The sequence below is a fragment of the Haliaeetus albicilla genome, chromosome 4, assembly GCF_947461875.1.
Source record: "Haliaeetus albicilla chromosome 4, bHalAlb1.1, whole genome shotgun sequence".
Lineage (NCBI taxonomy): Eukaryota > Metazoa > Chordata > Aves > Accipitriformes > Accipitridae > Haliaeetus > Haliaeetus albicilla.
Window position 1 is genome coordinate 13,177,652 of NC_091486.1, and position 23,902 is coordinate 13,201,553.

The following is a 23,902-nucleotide window of genomic DNA, read 5'->3' on the forward strand; positions in this document are numbered from 1 at the left end:
GACACCATTTTAAAGAGCATCAGCCAGAAAATTGCTAGTGGTGCCTAACATCAATTTCCCTATCAGGGCAGTGCTGGGAAGCTTTTCTAGCTTAGGTCACATGTTCATTCCTTTCTCATGGCTCCCCTGCTTTCCATCCGAGCAACAACTCCGGTGCTACACTATCTTGTTCTGAAGAGCTGGAAAGCCTCTCACATACCAGGAAACACAAAAAAGCATTTGTAAATCTGCAAAATTAAGGAACGAGTGGCCAATGCAATGACAAGATAGCAGCAATACAAGGTCAAGGTCACAAAAGAAATGCAATTACTCCAACGTGCTCCTTCTCTTTCCTTCCTGCTCCGCCCCCCACCATGAAATCCTACTTGTATTCAAGTTACTCCTGCCAATGTGAGTAGGAACACCCAGGGTACCTCCTGGATGAAGCAGGAAAGATATTCCTGCTCCTGACCACTGCACTGTTCCCTCTGCCTGCAGTTTAGAAGAACAAATATGTTGGGTTTTTTTCAACTCCATGGTCTCCGCCAGAGATCTTTCGCTTGTGTGGAACCAGCTTGTCTTATGCTATGGCCCAAACTGCAAAAGTAAAATGCATGTGCAATACTCGTTTGCACTTACAGCTCCGTACAGGCCAGAGGGCTATGCATTCTCAGACAGATGAATTAACACTTATGCACTCAGCATACAGTGTTTCTGTTTTGTACAACACAAATATAGAAAGGACAACGGGTAAAGAAATTACAGAAAGCAGCTGCTTGAAAGAACAATGAGCAAGAGTCATCATCATGAGAAAAAGGCAAGACTAGGATACAAGTGATCGGCAGCTAGGGGAAAACTGAGGACAAATAGGCAGAACACAAGGAGTTGAATTATAAAGGTGGGACAAGATAGTATTAGCAAAGCACAGGTGAGGCTTCTAGTCAGATTAGGACATCTCTCAGTGGAGAAGGAAGAGTGACATGACAGGACATGCTGGGTTACTTACATGGGGCATAGAACATCATTAGAAGGGGTTTGTCTTCCTTCTTCAGAAGCCTTCTCAATTCCTAGTGAATGAACCAAAAAAAAATAAAAACAGACCTATACCCAAGGACACCTCTTATTACTTGTGTTACAACTTCAGAAGTTAATACATGAATTCATAGAGTACAGGATCATTTATCTGAGGGTAGAGGAGTCATCTTTCCTAACAGACAAGACTTGAGTTTCTTCTCCTTGCTCAATTTTAATTTGAAAGAAGATGGCAAAATTTGTTATAGATTCGAGTATCTGCTAAAACTCCTAGACCAGTATCTTCACTGTTGAGATGTGGAAGTTGCATGGCTTGGTTTATTCTCACTGCAGAATCTCTGACTGGAAACTTTTTCTTCCCTGACCCATCCAAAAAGCCATACTCTAACTCAAAAAGTCAGACAATAACAGACAAACCAAGTTCAGCTTCCACATTATGAAACCTTGTTGAATCTATGAGAAGCTATAAGAAAAGATTTTTCAGTACCAGCATGATAGAGAAACCAGATGAAGTTTTGAAATTGAATGCAAGCCTTGGAAGGCTTGTAACAGAGCACAGAGGGTGAACATTAAAAATTAATCTTCCTACAAAAACTGAACGTCAAAATAACTGTTTCTAATATTAAAAATGAAAGCTAGAAAATTGAAAAGGCCCTTTACGAAATACCAGCTAGAGTCCAATCAATTAAAGTTTTAAAAATCTATAGACTAGAAAACTAATACAAAAGACCAGGCTGATCATATTAGAGATAATATAACAGGTAGCTCTGTGGTGGCACTGGCTTTTTAAGGTAGTTTCATTGTATTTGCTGCTTTCCCACTTAACACCAAGAGAACAGTTACTGTACAAGGTTAAATCACTCAAGATCTGGATCCTGTTCCTTTCTGCTCCAGAATTCCTCAGGCACATGAGGGAACCCAAGATTTAATGACAACTTGCAGTTGTAAGAGCTGCATTTTACCTCCTACTTGCATCCTGCAGCAACTGCATCTTGCAAGCTGCTACACTTTCCCGAGACAAACAGGTCTCTTACACGCCATCCACAATGCTTTGATACTTGCCATGTAGCTGGCATATCATGAACACTTGCAGGGGTGAGGAAGGCAGGAAGCAGGAGACTTTATAGTTATCACAATCCACAAACTTTCTCAAGTCACTTAAAACAGTTTGGATGCTTTAAACTTCCCTTCCAAAGAAACGAAATAATGGTGCTTTATTAACACAAACATACATACTCCCTTCATCCTCTACGTTTATAAAACATATAGAACATCTATCCAGCTAATGTACCTTTTCACTGTCAACATGCACAACGTCTTTGGCTTCAGGATCTTCCTCCCACAGTGGAGCACCTTCTGGATCCTTGAGAAAAGCCACCATAGACTGTAACAAAGAAGGAAAAAAGCTTTTAAAGCAAAATGAATGGAAACCATGAGACATCCAATCTCAAATCCATGCTGTCATGCAAACCCCATCCAATTAGAGCCTCTGCTTTTCTGCTTATATACTCATCTGCTCTAATGCAGATGAACACAAATCTCCTATTGCAGAACCAAATGATACATGGGTGTGTACTTTCCTCACAACTGATATCCCAACTTACCATTCCCGTTTCCACTACAAAACTGGGGGAAACAATGTGGAAGTAGACCAACACCAGACAGTAGCTTCGAGGATCCGCCAGAGAGCTCTTTCAATGGTACTAGATCTGCAATACTTCCACAGCTACTCCCTGGCTTAGCAGGAAAGATTTCTCTTCATGTAGAGCTCAGGTTCCCATGACCTTCACCATATCTAAGTAACCTACAAATCCAGTAGGACTAGTTGGAGGCCACACTGATACTTGCTGTGAACAAAAGCAATGAACTCCACACTTAAAGATCAAATTGCTTATTTGGCCAAAGGAAGAAAAATCCTACCAATAGTTCCCTCTATGACCCATCTACCTAGAAACTGCACTCAAGGGATTTTTAAGTAGGATAATAAGAAGCAAATGTGACAAGTGGGAAATATGACACCCTATGATTCTGCAGCTCCCATATTCAACAAGCTGAGTACACACGCATGCATACTTTATAACTGCTTTACCCAACTGACACGCAACAAATGATCCATTTCAGCAGACCACAGATATTCTCTTTATCATAAGAAAATACTCTCTGATGGTTCTGATTTCAGCCTGAGCCTGAGGGAAACTCCAGCCCTCCGAAGTCAATGAGATGCTCTCCATGGATTCCAGCAGAGTCGCACTGCCCCCCATTTCCAGCTGTACAGGGAAGCACAGGCTTGATCACTGTTATCCTCAGACTTCTGTGCTCTAGGAAACATAATACTTGGTATTCTGTGTTGTCCCACAAACAGGGTCCATTTACCCAGTATGCAAGCCAATAACACAGAGTCGAGGTATTTTCAAATTAATTTCATTGATGTGCATGAATGGGTACCTGTCTCAAGACAGCACCCCTTTGTCTCAATAATTTCCACATTTATATACTTAAGTAATACATATTCGTTGTTATTTCCCTTAATGATTGGTTCTTTCTTCCTTGCCCTTCACGTAAATTAGTGTGCAGACTCTGTCTTCTTTCTTGTCTTCTTTTGAGTAGGTGGTATCATCTGAGTAGGTGGTCAATGAGTTGGTGGTCGCAATCTCCACCTTTTACCTACTTCTTCCCTGATCTTGGCAGTTCCAAGCGGTTCTTCGAGGTTTATTGACCAGACCACAATCCGCTATCTTTTCTAACATAAAGATAAAGCCCCATTGTCTAATAGTTCCTAAACCCTGAATCACATCTAGTTATCGTTTCCCTATTTTAAATATTAACTGATGTGGGCTGTACACAGGACTTTAGCAGCTCCCTGGTTATTTCAATTATATTATACATATTAATTGATAATAAGATTGACCCTGTTGCTTTCTCTGTGGTATTGCTTGTAGGTACATGTCCACTTCCAGACAGGATCTCTGCTGCACCACTAATGTAGTGAGGTCCTGAGGAGCTTCCTTCAATGCAAGAGTGAGTGGATGATGCTGCCACAGCACTAAGTGGACTTACTTGCAGTTGGAGCAAAGAAAACCTTCATTAAAGCCTTTTTCAGCCCATGGGATATTTTGCCAAAGCAACTCATGACTGAAGAGCAGAGCTGAGTATATAGTAACACACACCAAGAATATCCATCTAAAAGCCTAGGTTTGTACTCCACCTTCTCAAGAGCAGGTTAGCAGCACACCTGGTGACACATGCCACTGAAACAGCCTCAGAGACCTTTGCCAACCTCTCTGCCTTTGGTAGGTCTGCTCTGGTACAACATCCCAACAGCTTATCAACAGATAGTGGAGTTCAGCTCATTTTCCTGCATCTCAGTAATGCAAGGCTCAGGAGGATTCAGAGCTTATGGCAGGATCCATTTATTGCATTTATGTTTCTGTCTACTTGCACGGCTAATATTGAAGAGATTTGTCTTATCACAAGAGGCAGCATATATTTAGTCACCAGACAGCAAGCAAAGCACTTAATGTACACAGTAAGAAGACCTAAGGGGTGAGGTAGTAGTGTTGGGACCACAAACACTTCAAGGAGAAGAAATTTGTTTTAATATGGCATTAACAGAGAAAGGAGCTAGCTAGGAAAAAAAATAAAATCAAGTGATTTATAATGGAGTTACAGTTGTAAAAAGCTCTAAAACTAGAGGCATTAACATCCCAAATGATGCCCTAAGACGACTTAATACTATATGAGGAAAGGAGAGAAGACGACAAAACGGTGGAGATGTTCTACGTTTAGGAAAGCTACATCAAATTCTGCTTGCTCTGAGTCTGCACAGACCTCAACTATACACTGGAGGGGAGGAGAGGGGGGTCAACATTTTAAACAGCTAATGAGTGCAATTGACTCTGCTAGTTTCAAGAATTCCTGCATGCCACATTCAGTCATGTAGAAACAGATGTGGTTAGAGGATGGGGGATTAAAGAGATTTAATTCATCCAGCCTCTCCCTCTCAGCCAAGACAGAAAAAATTAGATGTGTAATGTCTTCTGGCAGGAGCAGGCAGTACATTGCCTTGCACTCATTACTCCAGGCAGTGAAGAGAACTTCCTGTGTGCCTTTAAATAGGAAAAAAACACCCCCACCCCACCCTGCCAAACAAACTACAGCACTTTCTAATCACAGAAAAGCAGTGGTCCCCAGGCTGCTGGGTTAGAGACCAGAGCAAGGTCCAGGCCACAGCAAGCCCCACGTTGAAGAATCAGCTACGCTCCTGTCCTGCCATGACATGGTCAGGACCTGCTTTGACCCCACGGCACCCACAGAGCCACACTGGGCTGTAACCTGCTGCCCAAATGCCTGCGACGGCTTTGAACCTTAAACATTGATTCAGCAGAATACAGGACATGGCTTCAGCCAGCCTATGCTGCTAAAAGCAAGCAAGTTCTAACAGCACAATAGCTGGCTATCACATATGGACCTCAGTTTTAACCTGAAAAATATATATACATACACACACACACACACACACAGAAATGCACCCCTGTACTTTTCACTCCTTGGAAGCATAATGCAATATTTTTATATTTATATTTTATATTTATGCATAAAGCTAATAAAAAGACTTCCCTTGATTCTACGCACATGCTCCTTACAACAGCAAACTTGAAAAGGATTCAGAGTATAGAGCAGGACCAATTTATTGGGTTAGTCTATTCCCTTTGCTAGTACTGAGCGGATTTATACTTTAATGAGTTTTCTTCATTTTAGAAGGAGAGCAAAACTCTCCCTGTACTTTATCATCCAGAAAGGGCTTCATCATGTAATAAACACAGCCTGGATACTGGCCTTATGGCACTGTCAAGGATTAGGACACAGTGTGGCTAAAGCAACATATGAACAGACGTATCAGTTAAGATCAAAGACTCATCTAAGCTTAGATCTCCAACAGCAGCTGACTACAGATACTTGGGGAAAAACTATGCTAGTACCATTCTTAAACAACATACACTGGTATATGCTCTCAATTTCTGGCAAAAAGTAATTAAGTTTATGGACTCTGCACCAGCGGTTGTATTTGGACCTCTGTGCTTGCTAACTATCAATGGATCTATCCTTTACAACTATCTAAAACTGTTAAGACTCCTAAATTCTTGGCTTTCACAACATGTAGCTATGAGTTCCATAACTACTTTTTTTTTTTTTTAAACATTGCAGTTATTTGTTTCAAATCAGCCGTCCCAAAATGCCCCTGTTTGCACCCAAGTCTGGAGAAAAAAAAAAAAGGTAATCATTCCCTTTTTCAAGCTATTCACAGTTATACAAATATCTATTGTAATCTTCTCCAGTTATCCTTTTTTCCAAGCCCAAGAATCTTCACGTGAATGTTCAAGCCATCCATGCCTCTGATCATCTTCACTGCCCTTCTGCAGTACTTCTGCACCTTTCACTTCATGGGGCAACCAGAATCACATACAAGATACAAGATGAAGGAACCCAATGGACTCGGAGGGTGGAATAACATTTCCTCTTTCATTCTCTGTTCCTTTCCTATCATTTGACTTTTAAATACTGTTAAGCACAGGGCCAGTATTTTCAAGCCAACCACTGTCCTGTCTGATAATTCAAAACCCATTACAACAGTCTGCATGACTCCAGCATAGCTGGGCCCGCATCCTTTCCTTCCCTCACGTTCTTTACCCCACAAGTTCCTACTTTCATATTGACAAGCTACTTGGTATTGTGAGAACCTAAGCTCTTCTGCAAGGAGTTGGAAATTTTTTTTTTTTTTAAACTATTCCTAATAATTTGGCACCACTGAACTTTGTTATCTTGCAGTCCACCACCCTTTACAAGATACTCCAAACAGCTCAGATCCTAACACAGGTCTCAGCAGCAGGAGGTTCTGACTGCTAACTAACTTCACCCCCACTGTGAACACTGAGCTATCCTTTATTCCTCATTTTTCTAACAGTAAACCCACGAGGGCACCTCTGCTAATTACATAAGGATTTAGTTACTTTAAGAAATGAAAAGCTTTTCTTAAAAATACAAGTACACTATCAGCTGGATCCGTCACATCTATGAAATTGCCATTACTTCAGAAGAATCCTTTTACAGTTCTTCAGAGCTGTGTCCATCATTCTCCAAAACGTCATACATATATTAGTATGTCTACTGGATGCCTGCAAAGAACATCCAAGTTTTATTGCCACAAGCTTGCTGAATGATGTGAAACAAATCCTTTAATCTCCTTGTTCTTCAGTGTGTCCACCTGTCCGTAAAATGAGTATGATACCCTACGTAATTGTGTTGCTCTGCCGCTCGTTGTTTGTGATGTACTGGGAGATTCCTGACAAACACAGCTGAGAGAGAAAGAAAGGTCACTGCCTCAACAGAAGAAAACAAGAAGTGGTATAGAGGGAGAAATACAGAAAATATTCAGGCAGCTGTGAGCAGCAGAACAAGTAAACACTCAGCTGAGTTATTTGACTACTGCCCAGATCTGATACACTGTCCAACCTGTAAATCATAAGCAGCTGGTTTCACAGGGGCAGTTAAAGTAAGAAAGACTAGAGCTCCTAGAGTGAGGGAGCTTCAAAACACCTCTTCCACCCGCACCGGAATCCCACATCCCTGTCCACAGGATGCTGCTTCCTTCTCCCCAGCAGGCAGGGCAAAAGGGAAGGGGGAAATGCTCATCACAAAACAGCAACTGAAGGAATAAATGGTATGGTTCCTGTTGTGCTATGATTGCCTCTCAGCCCCACGCTCCCTGGGGCTCTGCAGGTGCTTTCCAGTTGATCTGATCTGTAAAGAAGAGTCACAGCACTGATTTCTGGCTGCAGCACTTTATGGAGGGCAGGAAAGACATGTCACACATTGTTTAAATCACCCAAATTTAAGCAACTAACAAGCCACCCTTGCCCCACCACCCACCAAGAGGGAAAAAAATTCACCAGGTGCATTCCTTCACTAAGTGCAGAAGGAGCTTCAGGCACTTGCTGACTAGGCGGGGTATCTAACATTGCCCTTCCTAGTGCCAGGCAAGATTTCTACTGCAGGAGATGGGAAGATACACCATCCTACTCTCCCAACCTCAGGCGAACCCTGCATGACAACCCCAAGTGCAGGCTGAATGGATGATTCAAGCCAGGGCGTGCTTCAAAGACAGTCCTCCCATCACTACCCCACAACAAGTCTGCCTGTAAAAGGAAGGTCCAGAGCAAGCACACTTAGGAACGGCCACTCTGACAGACTCAGGTTCATGTAGCGTCTCACGCGGGCTTTCCTCCACCCCAGGCCAAACCCCTGAACGAGCCAGAAAGGGGAAGTAAACACAATGATGTCAGCCTGGGGTGGTGCCACCAAGCCTCCACAAGACCAACGATGGTGCAGTGCCTGCACTTGCTGGAGGAGGAAGAGAAATGGGAACTGGGCATTAGAGCTGGACAGAAGTCATTTCTGGAAGCCAAGACATCGCAGGGCTGCAGCCTGACGTGAGGCTACTCCCAGCGCTTCACCAAGGCTTCACAGAGGAAGGCTGCAAACTTTTGGCCTGCTTACTGTGCTTTTAGTCCACCATTTCCACAATCATCAAGATCTACACATTCATTTCATGTTTCATGCCCTCTGCCTTCCACTGCCCTCACTGAATGTTGCTTTCTGTTGCTTTGTGTCAAGGTTTGCAGGAGAAGGAAGGTCGTTTTATCCCTGCTGCACTCACGGCATATCCATAGGAACTGTGGTTCCATAATCCGATAAAAGATAAGGCCACTCAGCTCTCTTTAAAGTTTATAAACACACAACCTAAAAACCTCAGAGAACTCCTTATCAAAATGCAGTATCAGCTAATGCTTTTTAGTTATACTGCCATTAACAGCACCTTGTAATCAAACCAAGAATATCCCTATTTGTTACCAGCCTGCAAGTTAACTCACAATTTACATTAAAGTTCAACATGGGTTCAATCTTTTTAACAATACACAATTTTCCTGGATCTTTGGTTGGCAGACACGTACACACACAAAAACCTTTAGGTCATTCTGACAGCTGTTTATGAAGATTAACCCCCTCCCTTTCATGCCTTCAGCATGAAAAAGTACCAACACCTTTTTAATCCACAAATGTCTCCCCCATATCTAGCAAAACCAAAAGAATAATAATCAAATATTTAAATTTACCTTCAATGTGACCGCTCTGTTATATTCAGTATGAAATGCACCGTCCCTGTTGAACAAGGAGTAGGGAATAGTGTTAACTTACAGAAACGTTGCTGGAAATCATACAGCTGCTCCTCCTCACTTCCCACTAACTAGAAAAATGTTATCCTGCTGAAGCCACAGAACTAAGTAGAATTTACAGTACAGTAATTTCAGGGGGAAAAAAAGAGTAAGGAAAAAGGGAGGGTGCAAAAGAGAGTGTAAAGCAAACAGGTTTCTAGTAAATAATTTCCTCCCTGACACTTTAACAAGAATATTTACTAAGGCACAATCTTTGGAGATGGAGATGCAGCTGCTTGGTGTCTCTTACACTTAACGGTACTCCCACTCCTATTATTTCCAGGAAGAAAATCTCTTGCTGTCTCACTACACTTGCCTTTCTCCACTTATTTTATGAAGTACTATGTCAAGTCTGAAAAGCAAGCATAGAGAGGTGAAGCAACTTGCCTAAGGCACATGCCAGTGGGCACGTGACAGAGAAAGTAAGAGAGCTCAAACCTCAGGCATCAGCCCTGTGCATTGGGTAGTTTTAGTCCACTGGGCATCTCTCCCAGGCACCCCGCTCGTGCTTTTAGTGTACTCTATTCAACAGCAGAATAAATTTATCTCAACTTCTGTCACAACACATGCTTGCAAACTGAAGAAACAGCAGTCAATTTCACATGTCAAAGGATAAAAAAATAAGTCTTTCTTCATGCTGCAGCATTATGGAGCTGCAAGGAGAACAAATGGTCCTAACAGGGGCATCAACAATTAGGAACTACAAATCCCAGCCCAGCACTCACTTATAATGGAGTAATTCCACTCCTTTCTCCTTTGAATTAGGATCTACTTTCATCTTCTTGCATAATTTTCGGCTTTCAGTATCACTGCAAAAAACACATATTGGAAGAAAAATGGTTACAAGAAAGGAAATCAAATGCATTCATTTCTGAAAACTCATTGCTGTGCTCCCTCATCAGCAATTAGTTGCAACTAACAGTAATTTGGAAGCTGTTCAGCTAAGTTTGTGGGACAAGCATTGTGGAAAGCTGCATTAGCCAATTTAGTTTCTCCGTTTGCTTGGTCAGGACACAGTGAACTGTGTTAAAACCACATTCCAAAGGCAGACCCTAACCAGTAGAAAAGCAGCCCGTTCTAGCATGTGCAAGTACCTCAGTAGACCTTCTGTCCATGGGATTAACATAAAATTTAGGAAGTCAAGTTTTCAAGAAGACCATGCTACTGTTAGGGTGGTGTTCAAAGAGTACTATTTGTGAAAAGATTCAAAGAAGAGCAGGTCAGCTTTTATATCTGGCAGAAAATAACTCGAAACCAAAAAGAAACATCTTCATGGTATCTCAAAGCCCAGATCACAAGTGACTAGCCTTAAAAGGTCCTGCAGAAAACAAAAACCACTTCAAATTTTGAAGGCCCAAGCCCAGCAACCCCATTCACTCTAGGTATGAGGGATGTGTCCTGGAGCCACACCTGGCAAGTGGAGGTAAAGACCATCTGCCACAGCTCCTGAACAAGGAGGCATGTAACAGCAGACAGACCTGCTGGAGGTGGTTTTCAAACTGAACAAGAGTGAATTGCTTCCAGCACCAGATCAGCTGAGTTGAAGAAGAGAGAAGGGTCACTGGAGAAAACTGCATATACATTTGCTTAGGTGGGCAGGTAAAGGGTCTTCATGGCCTAACTGCTGTTCTAAACAATGTAGAAGTGAAGCTATAAGGATGCTTTAAGCTGAAGTGAATATGAAGTCAAAGACCTCAGGAGATGAGTGAAACAGTACAACTACAAAGAAAAGAGGATGATTCACACTGACAAGACTATTCTTTGCATTGACAAACAGAAAGATTAAAAAGCTTGGAAACTTGTTCCCAGCAGAGGACAACTTGTACCTTTTAGGCAGATAAATCAATTTAGAAAATGAAAACACTGAAAACCCATCAAGTTTAAACTGATTAGAGACACATTAGAGACACCGAGATGCAAGGGTTGCAAGACTCCACCAAATTAAGTGCTGCTGCCAACACTAGTGCTAATTCTCCCAATGTTCTCCAGCTGCCTTTCTGCAAATGTAAGGAACAACAAACAGTAAGTTTGCAGTGTGCTGCAGATGAGAGCACGCCTTTGTGGAAACTTCCCAAATGCTTATTGTAGCGGGAAATGAGGAGGGATGTGCCACGGACACATGCATCAAAATCAGAGTATTATGCGGAAGACAGAAATGAGCGTTTTAAGGAACTAACAAAGCATGCAACTACCTCACTAGGAAGGAGCACCTGTAATCCCAGTTGTATGTTTATCTGAAGAGTCTTACTGAATTCATGTCAGTTCTGCATTTTCAGATCATAGCCAAAGCTAGGCATTGTAACCCATAAATGCCTTCTTTGCTTCTCCAGGAGGCTGGAGATCTGAGCCTGAGAAGACAGTTATTTTCCTGTTGTCTGCTGCATCTTTGTTTTCCCCAGACTGTAGTGGAAGGTGGAACTAAAACATGTCATCTGTTCATTGGGTAACGTGAACACATCTCCTTGTAACAAAACTAGATTACGAAACAAATAGCCTGGATTTGGAGTTTTGCTGAAAAGCTGGTTTGCCATGTGGAGTTTGTACAGAAAGTCTGCAGCAACATCAAACCCAGGGGCCAGAAGCATCCTGTCTTCTCTCACCTGCAGCCCTCCGACAGTCCCATGGGCTAAACCTAAGTGACTCGAAGGTCAGGGAATCTCAGGAGGAGGCACCAGTTTCAGATCATCCTCCTGTCCTACCCCAGACAAATCTAGAGGCATAGAGAAGCCCTTGTGGCCCTGCTGCAGCTGACTGCCAGACAGCTAACTAAAGTCAGCCCGCGCCACAGTCAACATTTGTAAATGCTCTTCTAGACACTTCCAAATGTTTCCAGGATACACATATATTTGTGGCCATCTCAGCCTTGCCAAGACAAATGTCAGGTGGTTGACGTGAACAAGTGTAATGCTGAAACCTACCTCCAGCAACAGGGTCTGTGAAACCCTGAGATGTACAGACAATTGTTCCAGCATCAATAGAGGAGCAAAATGGCTATCAAGACAATTCTGCTGCCAGTTCTGCCACCAATTTGGTGCAACTTCAAGCCAGGTGGGGAAAAAAAGTATAATTTTTCCTTATGTGTCATTTAGAGATCCAGATACTCATCTTAGAAAAGTACTGCAAGCTTTATAGTGGAAAAAGGCTACAAAATATTACTACTGCGATGTACCTCTGAGCAAGCAGCTACCAACTCCTACCAATTCATTTTCTGTTTGCACGAGTTTCTGTTAAAAAAAAAAGAAAGATATGAACAGCTGTTTCACTGGAAGGAAACAGGATCTAAGCCTGCCCTGCTTTCAGGACTGTTCCACTTGTAGAGATTCACATAGCTGCCTGAATGCACATCCATTACCACAGGAAAGAAAGCAGCAGTTTGCTCCAGTATGTCTCTTACCATTTAGTGGGCAGATTCTCTGCACCGCTGCATTGGGAGTTCAGTGTGTTTATGCAAGCTATCTGCACTCATGCAAGGGATGGAAAAGGAGCAAATCCCCAGAATAGGAAGTGTCTAAATATGTATCAGTAATTCTTTCATGCATCAGTGCAGATTTTTGCACATGCCAGACCCCCCCAGCTCAGATGCTATACTAACGATTCTTTGGAAAAAGCAGAAAAGGAGGCGTATAGAAATGACAGAGATGGACCCATTCTGCTTTTCCTTTCTGCTTTCACTTACAGCCAGACAAAAATAACCTGCAAAGAGCAACCTGCTCTGATATCACTTGGTAATGACCATTATCTTTAATAAGAGTAAATATCAACACAGATGCAGCCTCTGCTCTGAGATTTGTCTCTTTTGAATCTCAGCCAACAGCCTCTCTCTGAAGATGAGCTCCTCAACTCTCACATGGGAGAGGGTAATTAGGACTCCAGTTCTTGCAATTTAATTATACAACTTGAAGAGGCAGTGTAAGAGTTTGTTATAAAGACTAAAAGAAAAAGAAGAAGGGAAAAAAAAGGAACAAAAAAGCGACAAAAACCCAAAACCTAAAAAGCCAGAAACCACCCCCAAAATCAGCACGCTACCACCCAGACACTCCAGACAAGGCACCAGGCTCAGGAAACACTGGTTTGAGGATGAGGTCAGTAACGTGCCCCCAGCAGCCATCCTTGGCTGCCTCCTGGCATTTCTGTCCAGAGCAATTTGAACCCTCCCAAGTCCCTGCTGTGCTACTGCTGAAGGGACCCCTGCTTTGCCTGCAGGCAGTCCTACAGATCATCCAGCTTCATCTCTGTGGAAAATCATCCAATACATCAACCTATTTGCAATACCACAAAGGGCCTAACCAGCAGCTGTCTATGTGGTAATAAGGTCAAACCTTAAGCGGCACCATGGCACGGCTTCCTTCCACTCCCACAGGCATGTTCCCCACAAAACCAAACCAGAGCTCCAAACGGCTCCTTTGCTACAGAAGCAAAGACATATGGCAGCTTGGTAAAAAGAACGATAAAATGAAAGATCCAAGTTGACCTAACTAAGCAAGAAGTCTAAGTAACAACAAAGAGTGCGTGCATCACAGGAATACTTCACCCCTTTCCATTCACATCGCCATCTCCTCTACTGGGAGACACTTCTGTCGTTTGGGGTTACGATGGAGCTGGCGGGAAGCCCGACTGGAGCACTCCCTGTAAACCTCCGGGGTCCACTGTCAGCATTAGCATGCATGAATAATCACTTTACCCAGGCAGCCAGCTGTTACCGGGGCAGGAGGAAGGCGAAGGGCTCGTGAAGGAGATCTGACCTCCTTTGGCTCACCACCAGTGAAGCCAGCCCCAGAAGGGGACATGCCGCAGGCATTCCTCAGGAGCAGCACAGGCCTGGCAGCTCATGGTCGTAGGATGGAGAAGCACTAAGAGATACTGATGGCAGTCCACAGTGGCAGGAGCAACCCAGAGAAAGGCTTTTGCAGCAATGTGTCAAGGTAATTTGGAGAGAGAAACAACAGAGGACAAAGCCAGACAGGAGGAACACAAAATAAGATCCAGGAGTTTGGCCGCAGTAAGTCCACACTGGTTTCTATAAACAAAACAAGTCTGAGCTGGGTAGATCCTGAGTAGAAAATGGTGCATGGAGGTGGCAGTCCAAAACACCCTTCTTGGGGCAAATTCAAATATTGTCCTGGCAGGTCCTGAAGGCAGCAGGGTAAGACCGAATATCCTCGGCACCATCCTCTATCACAAGCACAAATAAGATCTTCTGCCGCTCCTTAATTATTTCCCTTACCACGTAATGCTGCCCATTGGCTTCTCATCAAGAAGGGAAAAACAACCCTACAACCACATCAGCCTCTGAGGAGGAAGGATCTGGAATGACTGTCAAATCCCCTCTTAGGAAATGACAAAAATGCCATCCAAAACCAGTTCACGTCTCCATTTGCCAACGTAATAGCAGCATGTGCCTGTGCTGGCCATGCCACTTCGATGCCACGGTGCTGGCATCTACTAACACTTTGCAACACAGACCAGACCCAGCCTTCTTTTTCACCTGTACCTACAGTGTTTCCAGGCACAAGAGAAGTAATTAATAAAAACACCAACAGCACCAATTTAAGTAACAAGGTCAGTAAATCTGCCTGCACAAAACCTATCTCACTCCTCTATCAGCATATCATGTAACCACATGTGAACCACAGACCTCACAATCTGTAAACAGATTTTATCTCTCCTATCTGTACCTCTCTCAGTCTGAAACAAGGCTCAACAATCCACATAAATTACGCTTCAGCAGTCCCTTACATCACAGTTGTGCCTGTAGACCCCAACGCAACGGAGGCTCTGTTGTGTCAGCAGCTGTCCTGATACAACACTGTCACTGTCCCAACAGCTGGAAGAGACAAGACTGAGCAGGTAAGGAGGAGGTACAGGCTCTGAGAGCAGGGCGATATGGCAAAGCAGAAATAGGGCTGCCTACAAAGCAAGCCTCCCAACACTGGAAAAAGCTTTAGAAGGTACCAGTCAAAGCCATCACCTTGTTACCAGCACGCTCTCTCGTTATTGTCTCTGCTGTTTAATTGCTTTCATTCCTCTATGTTATGGTGAAAACCATCGTACAGAGAACAGCTCCAGTTATAACTTCAGGGAAGCGCAACCGCGATTTCAGACCAGCCCTCAGAAGTGAATTATCAAATAGGGTTTCCCCAGCCCAATGCGCAGCCCCTGCAATGCCCTCTGGCTACCTTCCATAGAACACCCTCTCCAGACAACAGACTGATGAACATCCTGAGAAAGCATGGAGTTGAGATCCTGCCAAACAATTAATTGAGCTTGTGACCCAGAAAAGCAGCAAAAGGGGTGTCAACACCAGATATTTCCTCAAGCCACCTAAAAATAAAAACCACATTTGCACTTGCAAACCTAATCTGAAAGAGGAAGTAATTAACAGTCAGTTGTAGTTAGATGTGCTCCTACAAAGTTTCAAAATAAAAAATGCAATTCATTACCCATTTTTGGGGTCAATATGGGATTTTGACTATGCTCCTTGCACTCATCAATCCCACCCTCCAACAAGGACCGTGTGATCCCTTTACACTACAGCAGTTGGTGTACTTTGCTGACCAAACAAAAGCAGACAGACCCCCTGCAAAACTCTCTTCCTCTCAGACTGCGGGCATTGCCTCCCCATCATCCTCACTCCTCCCTCCCAGCCCGGGGTGGCAGCTGCCACAACTACTGCTGCTGACAGTATGTCACATTCGTAAGGCTCCTCATTCTCTAATGATCCCAGACCTTTCTGTATCACTCTCTTGAGAGATCTGAAATCAGAGGGAAAAAAAAATAATAAAAATCACTTCTTAAACCATCAGCCTAGCTTGCAAGAGCACTTCTCCAAAGAGCTGTGCTAAGCAGCCGCTGGATGGTAATGGCTTACATCTACTTGAACAGAAAGCCCATACACAGCTCTCACTGCAGACAGGCACTTTGATATTACGTTCCTGAGTGGGGTTTAAGAACCTGCAGACACCAAAATAGGAACAGGACCCAGGAGAGACAGACACAGAAGTAATCAGCACAGGAAGCTTAAAACACAAGATTTGTCTTTAAAAACAGAGCAACATTTTGCCACCATTCTAGTTTCCTGATCGAAATTATCTTATAAAAGAAGTAACAATAGCAACAGGTTTCCATAGTACAGACAAATGAGCCATTCAAACATTGTGGCAGATTAAAAGCTTGAATCATTTAAGGGATGGGGGAGCATGAAAACCAAAACCAGAAAACATGCTGTTGAAAAGAATTAAAGATTAGGATTAGCAGACTGACAGGACAGAGTCTCATCTGAATTTAGGGCCTGATTTTCCCCCCTAGAACACAGCAAAAAGCCTCCCTGTGACCCACGAGGCAATCGCAGCCTTCTGCTCCAAACACTCCCCTGCAACGTGCCAGGAATGCAAACAGAATAATCCATGTGCTGCGCAGACCCAGCACCACTCGTCACCCAATACATACGACTCTCTGTGCCCATTAGTCAATTAGAGAGGCCAGGAATCTATATGAATGAGATTAAAAAGAAGTATTTTCTGAAAACTAAAACCCATGAGATTAATTCCTACTGGAAGCAAGAGCGAGCCAAAGAGCAGAAAGAAACCAAGACAAAAAGGTAACAGGTATCATCAAGCAAAAACAATTAAGGGAAAAAATTATAAGCTCCAGCCCTGCAGAAAGTCAAGAAGTTACAATGAACGGTACTTTCCATGGAAACATAAATTAGTAAGAGGCACTCGGCAGCCCACATACCTGCACAGAAATAAGGTGAACACATTCACAGGAGCTACCAAAGGCTTTGCAGGAACTTCTAGAAACAACGAACACTTGAACTCTCTTTGCAAAGCAGCAGCTTTCCTCATTGGACTCATCCAGACCTCCTCTAACTCACACAACCCGGTACAGCGGAACACTGTCCTAACCTGGGACACAAGACAGCTCTATCTTTGAGTTCACACCAGTCTAAGATCCCCGCAAAAGCAGGTTTTGAATGTATCACCCACAGGCACACAGACACTGCAGCACATTATACTGTTCCCTTGGTAGCCTGTTTTATGACCTTTAGCTGTGCTATGGGTCTGGAGAGGATGCTAGAGGATGTTTCAAATGAAGTATTGAATGCAGGAAAATGGAGGTAACTTTACATAAAATCTTAGCTCGCTTACTCTTCATTTTAGTCTGAAAAGAAGCAACGTTTAAGCTGTTAATGAGCAATTCTAGGCAAATTCCACGGAGCACACAGTTAGGATGAAACTGAGACATGAGCCCAGGCTTGTATACCCAAACACTACAGTGGATTTTAGTTAAACACTGTGCATTTCTGAATTAATGCAATATGCCTGACTAAATGCATTTATGTTAGAAACAGAGCTTGCTTAAAGGAATTTTTTTCAGACTGGCATGGCACTTCCTGCATGGTCACTCTTACAGGAAAATAAAAGGGCTTTAATGTGAATTAGCATTAACCACGTAGAGGTTATGACAGAGACAGGAGGAAGGCATTGAAAATCTATGCTGCAAATGCAGTTTGCCCATATAAATTGCATCCACACAAGGACCACGCTGTCAGTGTAACTACACTTGCGAATGTTCCTGATGGACACCTGGCTTACCTCCCCTGGACCAGCTGCAAACGGAGCCCCTGCTACCTCCCCCAGGCTGGCACCTAACATTACCTGCCATCCACCCCTGAGCTGCCACTGCCCTTCGCCTTCAAGGCAACTGTCGAAAAAGGCAGAAATCCCATACACAGCAAATCTACTTGGATGGAAGGGGTCTCCATTAGGTCTGGTCATTTTTATTGGCTTTTCATCAGCTTTAAAATTCAACTACAAGGAAGGGAGATGAGTAGACTTATTCTCTTAAATAAATCCTTCTTCTGATCACTTAATGCCATCTGTACCAGCAGCCTTACTTCTGAAATTCCTCCCTGCTATTTCAAGGCATTAAAGAAATTAATTTATGATTGTGTTTATGGGTAAAGCCTTTCTGTATCAATGCATTAGGAAATTAGAAATTTGGGAAGGAAGATTTCATCTAAAAGGCAGATAAACACGGAAATTGGGGGAAATCCCAGAAAAGACAACTACTCATTAGATTTGGTGCTATCGTGAACCAGCACATATTTAGATGCATAGCCTTGAAAGGCCTGCTTTACCAGCCAAATTACAGTCTTACCTTTATGCTAAGTGTCATGGGATTGCAACAATAGCAAGCAATTATTGGGAATGGGGACTACAAGAATGACGCACAGGACGCTCAAAAGGGACTACAAGAATGACACGCAAGAGCAGAAAAAGTGGGATTAAAACCGACCAAAAATTAGTCAAACATTTTAACCAGATGGCATTTACTCTTCCTAGCAGTCTGATGTGCTAAAGCCAAGCACATGCGCTATGACAGCAGATGGAAATCACACAGCTTTGTTTATGTTTGGGACCTACAGTAAAGGGAACCATGCAAGTTTGAACAGAGATTAGTTACCCAGAGCCAAAGAAAAGGATGCTTTTTTGAAAATACCAGTCCACAATTAGGCAGGACTTATAGCCAATAAAAACCTCAAGACAATTCAGTAACAGGAAAACCAGGAGTGTTCACTAAATCACATTCCGGATGGAAAGAGCTAGTTTTCAACCTCCTCTGCCACCTCCTCAAAGCTGCACCTGACCACAATGCATTTTATAACCCGCCAAACACATTTTCTTCTCTTCAGCAGAGCCATTTTACTTTCTTTCCACTTCACCCAAACTAGTTACACTCTTCCAAGTAACATCAGTCCTTGGCCACCCCATGATCTATCGCAAGACCTACTCAATAAGGCTAGAGGATAACTTGATAATGATTATTCTTCAAAACCAGTCCTCAGGGCATCACGAACTGGGACTGCAGCTTTGCCTGCTTTAAAGACAAGCAACAAAAATTTTATCTTTCACTCAAGCAGTAATTCCATCTTATTGTGTTCCCAAGCACATCACTTTGTACCTTTTACTTGCCACCACAAGGATTTGCCAGGAGTTTCTATTTTTCACAAAACCCCTCGTTAACTTGACCACATTGACGCTTACCTCCAGTTGGACTAAGCCTCCAAAGATGGAGGTTTCAGGAGATGAGGGGGGATGCCGAGGCTCTGCAGCACACCCCGACCATCCATCTGCCTACGCAGCACACACCAGCTCCACTGCACCCCAACCTGCTGTTACACGTAGCAGCAGCCAGACTCTGAGATTGCACAAAAGGACATGACATTTTCTTTTTTGCAGACATCTTAAGCTTTCAACTCCCTATGGAGCCCTTCAATTTTCAGAATTTCTATCAGCCTACTACTAAAAATAATTCAGTAAAAAACCCAACCCTCTGCTTGCTTACATGCCCATCCCAATAGCATCTGAACACACTAAGCGAAGAGCGCTCATTCATGCTGCTGTAGCATTTTTCCTTTCAAAGTTCTCCAAACTCTTTATAAACATTGACTAATGAATCAGGCAATATTTACCCAGTTGCCTGGAAAACAGATACACCTTTTTTAACAGCACAAAGTAACAAGAAGTGAATAATTTGCAGTCAGGAACAGAAGCTGGGACTCTTGGCTCCTATTAACGTGGTGTCTCCCCAAACAAGACCCCAAAACACTTGCTCATAAGATGACTGATCCATCTCTCTGGGACGCTGAAGATTTACCAGCCTGCAACGTTGTGCTCTCTCCTTTATACCATGCATCTTACCAGGCATGATGAATTCAATATTCTGTTGTCTCTCACACCACCATTCATTCAATATCAAACACCTCAGCAAGCACTTCCTAATTAAAACATGGAAAGGCTAGAATAAAACATATTATTATCACATTATTTGTGGGTCTTTTATTCACAATTGAAATAGCTTCATGTCTAATTGTGTACAGACCCACACATGCTATCTCAGCACACAGGAGCAAACAGTGACCGCTGTAATGCTGGCAAGCAATTCTCGTGCTGCCCCTTCATCTCTAGGAGGAGGCCTGGGAAAACTGCTTGAAATCTCCTGTGGACGAGGACCTTATCTGCAATACTGCACACAGAGGCGTCCCTGGGCACGTCGCACTCAGCATGGCCCTGCTCCAGCATGGCACTTGACACAAGTGAACCTACCTGTGCAGGGAAGGCAGGTACCTGGCACTTCCCGGCCCTACTCCTCCTAAGCCCAGGCGCTCTGGGGGCCTCTGCTATCCTGCCTCAGTGACAAACTACGTGGCAACCTCCTCTACTCCACACTAACACTCTCAGCAAGAAACCAAGTATCTCCTCATGTCGTGCTGAAAAACAAACCTCCCTGGTCTCCCCGAGACCACTCAACCTGGAACTGAAAGCTCAAGTATAACCTGTGTCTCACACCACAGACCCAACAAAAGCCGAGGCCCAGGAGCACGGTTTCCACGTAAGCCAGCAATTCGGGAAGCCCACCTCCAGCCGCAAACCTGCACACATCCCTGTGCTGTATGAAATACAGAACATACTGCTAAGACTTCGCAATCCATAATGATTCCCATCAGTGGAGCAGTATGTTCTTGCTTTCTCCTGAAAATGAGGGGAAGAAGGAGAAATGACAAGAAACAAAAAAGCACCACCAATAAAGAAAAAGAAGAGAAAAAGACTGCCGACATCGCCACAGGGAAGCAGAGACACAAACCAGAACTCTGCATGCATGCCAGCCTTGCCAATGCTTGGATCTAAAGGCAAAGAAGTCCACTACAGCGGGATGTGAAGAGCAAAGCCAAAATTCCCTGCTAAATATTGCTGCCAAACAAGCCATTTCTTGTCAGTATTTGTAAAACAAATTGAGCCTGTGCTGTAAATATCCCTGCATCTGTGCGCTGTTTGTTTCAGCACGAAGACTTGCAAATAAGCTTCACAGCATATTTGCAGTGGGAGAATAGCTTGAGGAACTCTGGTAGGACTCAGCTGTTCAGGCCCTACAACTGGCCCTTTGTGACCGGTGACAGACAGCAATACTGCAGCCTCTCTCATATTATCACTGCAATGAGGTGGGCAGCAGTTCGCAGCCACCTGCACACGGGAGAAAAAAAAAAAGAAAACCAAAAAGCAAAGGAAAACAATCTTTCAAGGAAAGAAAAAAATTGTTTAAAAGTTACCTCAACACTATGAGATTGACTGCTGAACACTTTAAAGGTTTAACAAGCAAATCTATCACAAAACTTGGTTCAGGCTCAAACTGTTTGGGGGTGGGTGGTTTGCATGCATCAAAAACCTCCTTTGCCACAAGCTAGTCTTCCAGCTCACTTTGCCCCATGAGGCAAGTTCACAAACTCCGTTATGACATCCCTCTGCAAGAGGGAAGGATAGAAGAGACATCTCTAACAAATACCCAGCTACAGTTGGACAGATCATCTATTTTTCCCAGGTTCTTCCCAAATAAGTGATCTGAAAGGAAGCGCTGCTCAACCCTTGAAGAGAGAATTACAGCTATTGCCATGTTACAGCACCGTGCCCACTGCCTGTCACTCGGCAGTGGCAATCTGATTATGATATTACTGGCATCAAAGCAAATTTTGGGAACCTACAAATCCATTCCCAGGTCTCCCAACCTCTTACAGCATGACCTTCATCAGGCTGCTTCACTCTCTGGGAATAACTCATCTTTCATTACAAATAGGAAGCTTAACTAAATATTTCTCCACCACGGTCAGAAGAAAGGCACTACACGTACCAAGCTTCCTATGAAATGTATTAAAGCACTACCTGAAGGAGACTTTAAAATACATTGACTGCAAGTAAATCCCATAACAAAGTTTGGTTTAGATGACAACATTTGGAAAGGGAGACCATATTCAGTTTTGATGAATTGAAGTTTATTTTACAGCAAAACCGAACAACACATTTCCCTCCCCATCACCATCACTTACAAACTCAGGAGCAGAGACTGACTCATTGAACGAAGTACCAAAACTTCCCTGGATTTCAAATTGAAGTCCTAAACACTGAATCTTTCCTTCTCCAACCCAGAACTAAAATAAATCCTGGAGATGGTTATTGCTTAGTTGTATTATAGCAGCATTTTGAAGGGCCAGATGAACAGCCTCATCATTCCAGCAGTTGTATACACATGCCACGTGCGCACACACACAGTAAGCAGTTAAGTCCCCCAACACAGAGGCAGCCTAAAAGAAAAGGGAAACAGAAGACACAAAAAGATAGTGACCACTCCATAGTCACAAACAGGGCCAGCTAGAAACTAAAGGCAAAAAGCTGGCCCAGCATCCTATCTGCTAGCCATCACTACTGACAACCAAAAATTGTTTATCGGTGCTTTTGTTAGAAAAGGAAACTGGATTTCAGAGGTATGCCAGATCTCCACATAACATTCTCCTCATCAGGGTCAATACAGCTGGCTTGCTTTTCAGCAGGTGCGAAGTGGTACAGGCTTCACTGACTTCCAAGGAGCAGCCCTGCTTTCTGCCAGTGGATGACTTGGAACACTGACCCCATCAGTTGGGCAGAGATTAAAGTGTTTGCGCATTTGGACGAGCCCAGCAGAATGCAAACAGAAAGCAGAAGCAGAGGACTCCACAGGAGAGATACCTGCCTGGTGGCGGGGGGGAGCAAGACAAGTTAACCAACAACAAAAGCACATTAACTTTGATTTACCAATTACTTATTCTGGGTCACTGCTTGATGGGCGGAGGTTGGTTTCAAAAGTGTAATTTTAAGGGAGCCACAAGATTTTCAGAGCTGACTTAGATTTGTGCACAGCGTACAATTTGTTCATACTGTGGCAATCCACCCAACAACACAGGTAGGCAGCAAGTTGTTCGTCTGCAGCACAGGAAGGGGAATTTGCCACCTGCAGGCAAAGCTCTCAAAGTTGCAGAGGCAGAGAGGCACTACGATACACAAGCTAAAACCACAGGCAATGTGTTACTGAACAGAACCACAGTGGAGGCTTTCACATCTGCAAACCAGAAAGTACACACCTTTTCATTCCTCCCCACACAAGCAACCACTTACAAAAACAGGTTTCCCTGCCTTCACATTAAAAATTGCCATGCACCTATACAAGCACAGAGGAAGTTCTTTAAAAAAAAAGCACATTTTATTGAGAAACACAAATGGGTGGACGCTTCAAAACCAAGTAAACAGCCCTCCTGCTCATGCAACATTTGCTGTTGGAGCAGAACTGCATTGCCTTCCAGCTGAGGCACAACATGAGGGATTCCTCCTCGCCTGGCTTGTGGGAAAGCCAGAGCAGTCAGAGTTTCCATGCTACATGCCCCCTGTGAAAGGCGATGCTAGCTGGGGTGTCCAGCTTCAGGCTGAAAAACATGCTGTCAGAGAAGAAGTGACAACAGCCATAAACGATTCCCCACCACTGGTCCAATGGAAGAAAGGATGGCAAGATATAGGCTCCCTACAGCTATGAAGAAACTGCACAGAATGATGTGGGTTCTGATACAGGCAAAAAGCTTCAAAGCCATCAAAAAAGCTAAGTCAGCAATAAAAGCCAAAAGGGGAGAGGAAAAAAGATGGAGAAAAACAGCGTGACACATACCCGCAGTCTATCCAGCTTATAGTACCTCGTCCTTTCACCTCCTGGGCCACGCTGGACAGTAACCTGAGCGAGCTTTCTGCAGCAGCAGCTGGAAAACA

The 23,902-nt window shown here is 43.6% G+C and overlaps 1 protein-coding gene across 1 annotated transcript in view; it reads right to left on the minus strand.

Moving 5' to 3' along the window:
* PDIA5 (protein disulfide isomerase family A member 5) overlaps nt 1-23,902 on the minus strand; it is a 103,569-nt gene that overhangs the window by 64,182 nt on the left and 15,485 nt on the right. The window contains exons 3-7 of the mRNA XM_069780962.1: nt 23,805-23,892; nt 10,007-10,090; nt 9,183-9,228; nt 2,303-2,395; nt 986-1,046 (exon numbers count right to left, since the gene is read on the minus strand). Of these exons, the coding sequence (XP_069637063.1) occupies nt 986-1,046; nt 2,303-2,395; nt 9,183-9,228; nt 10,007-10,090; nt 23,805-23,892 (372 nt within the window). The remainder of the gene's footprint in view (nt 1-985; nt 1,047-2,302; nt 2,396-9,182; nt 9,229-10,006; nt 10,091-23,804; nt 23,893-23,902) is intronic.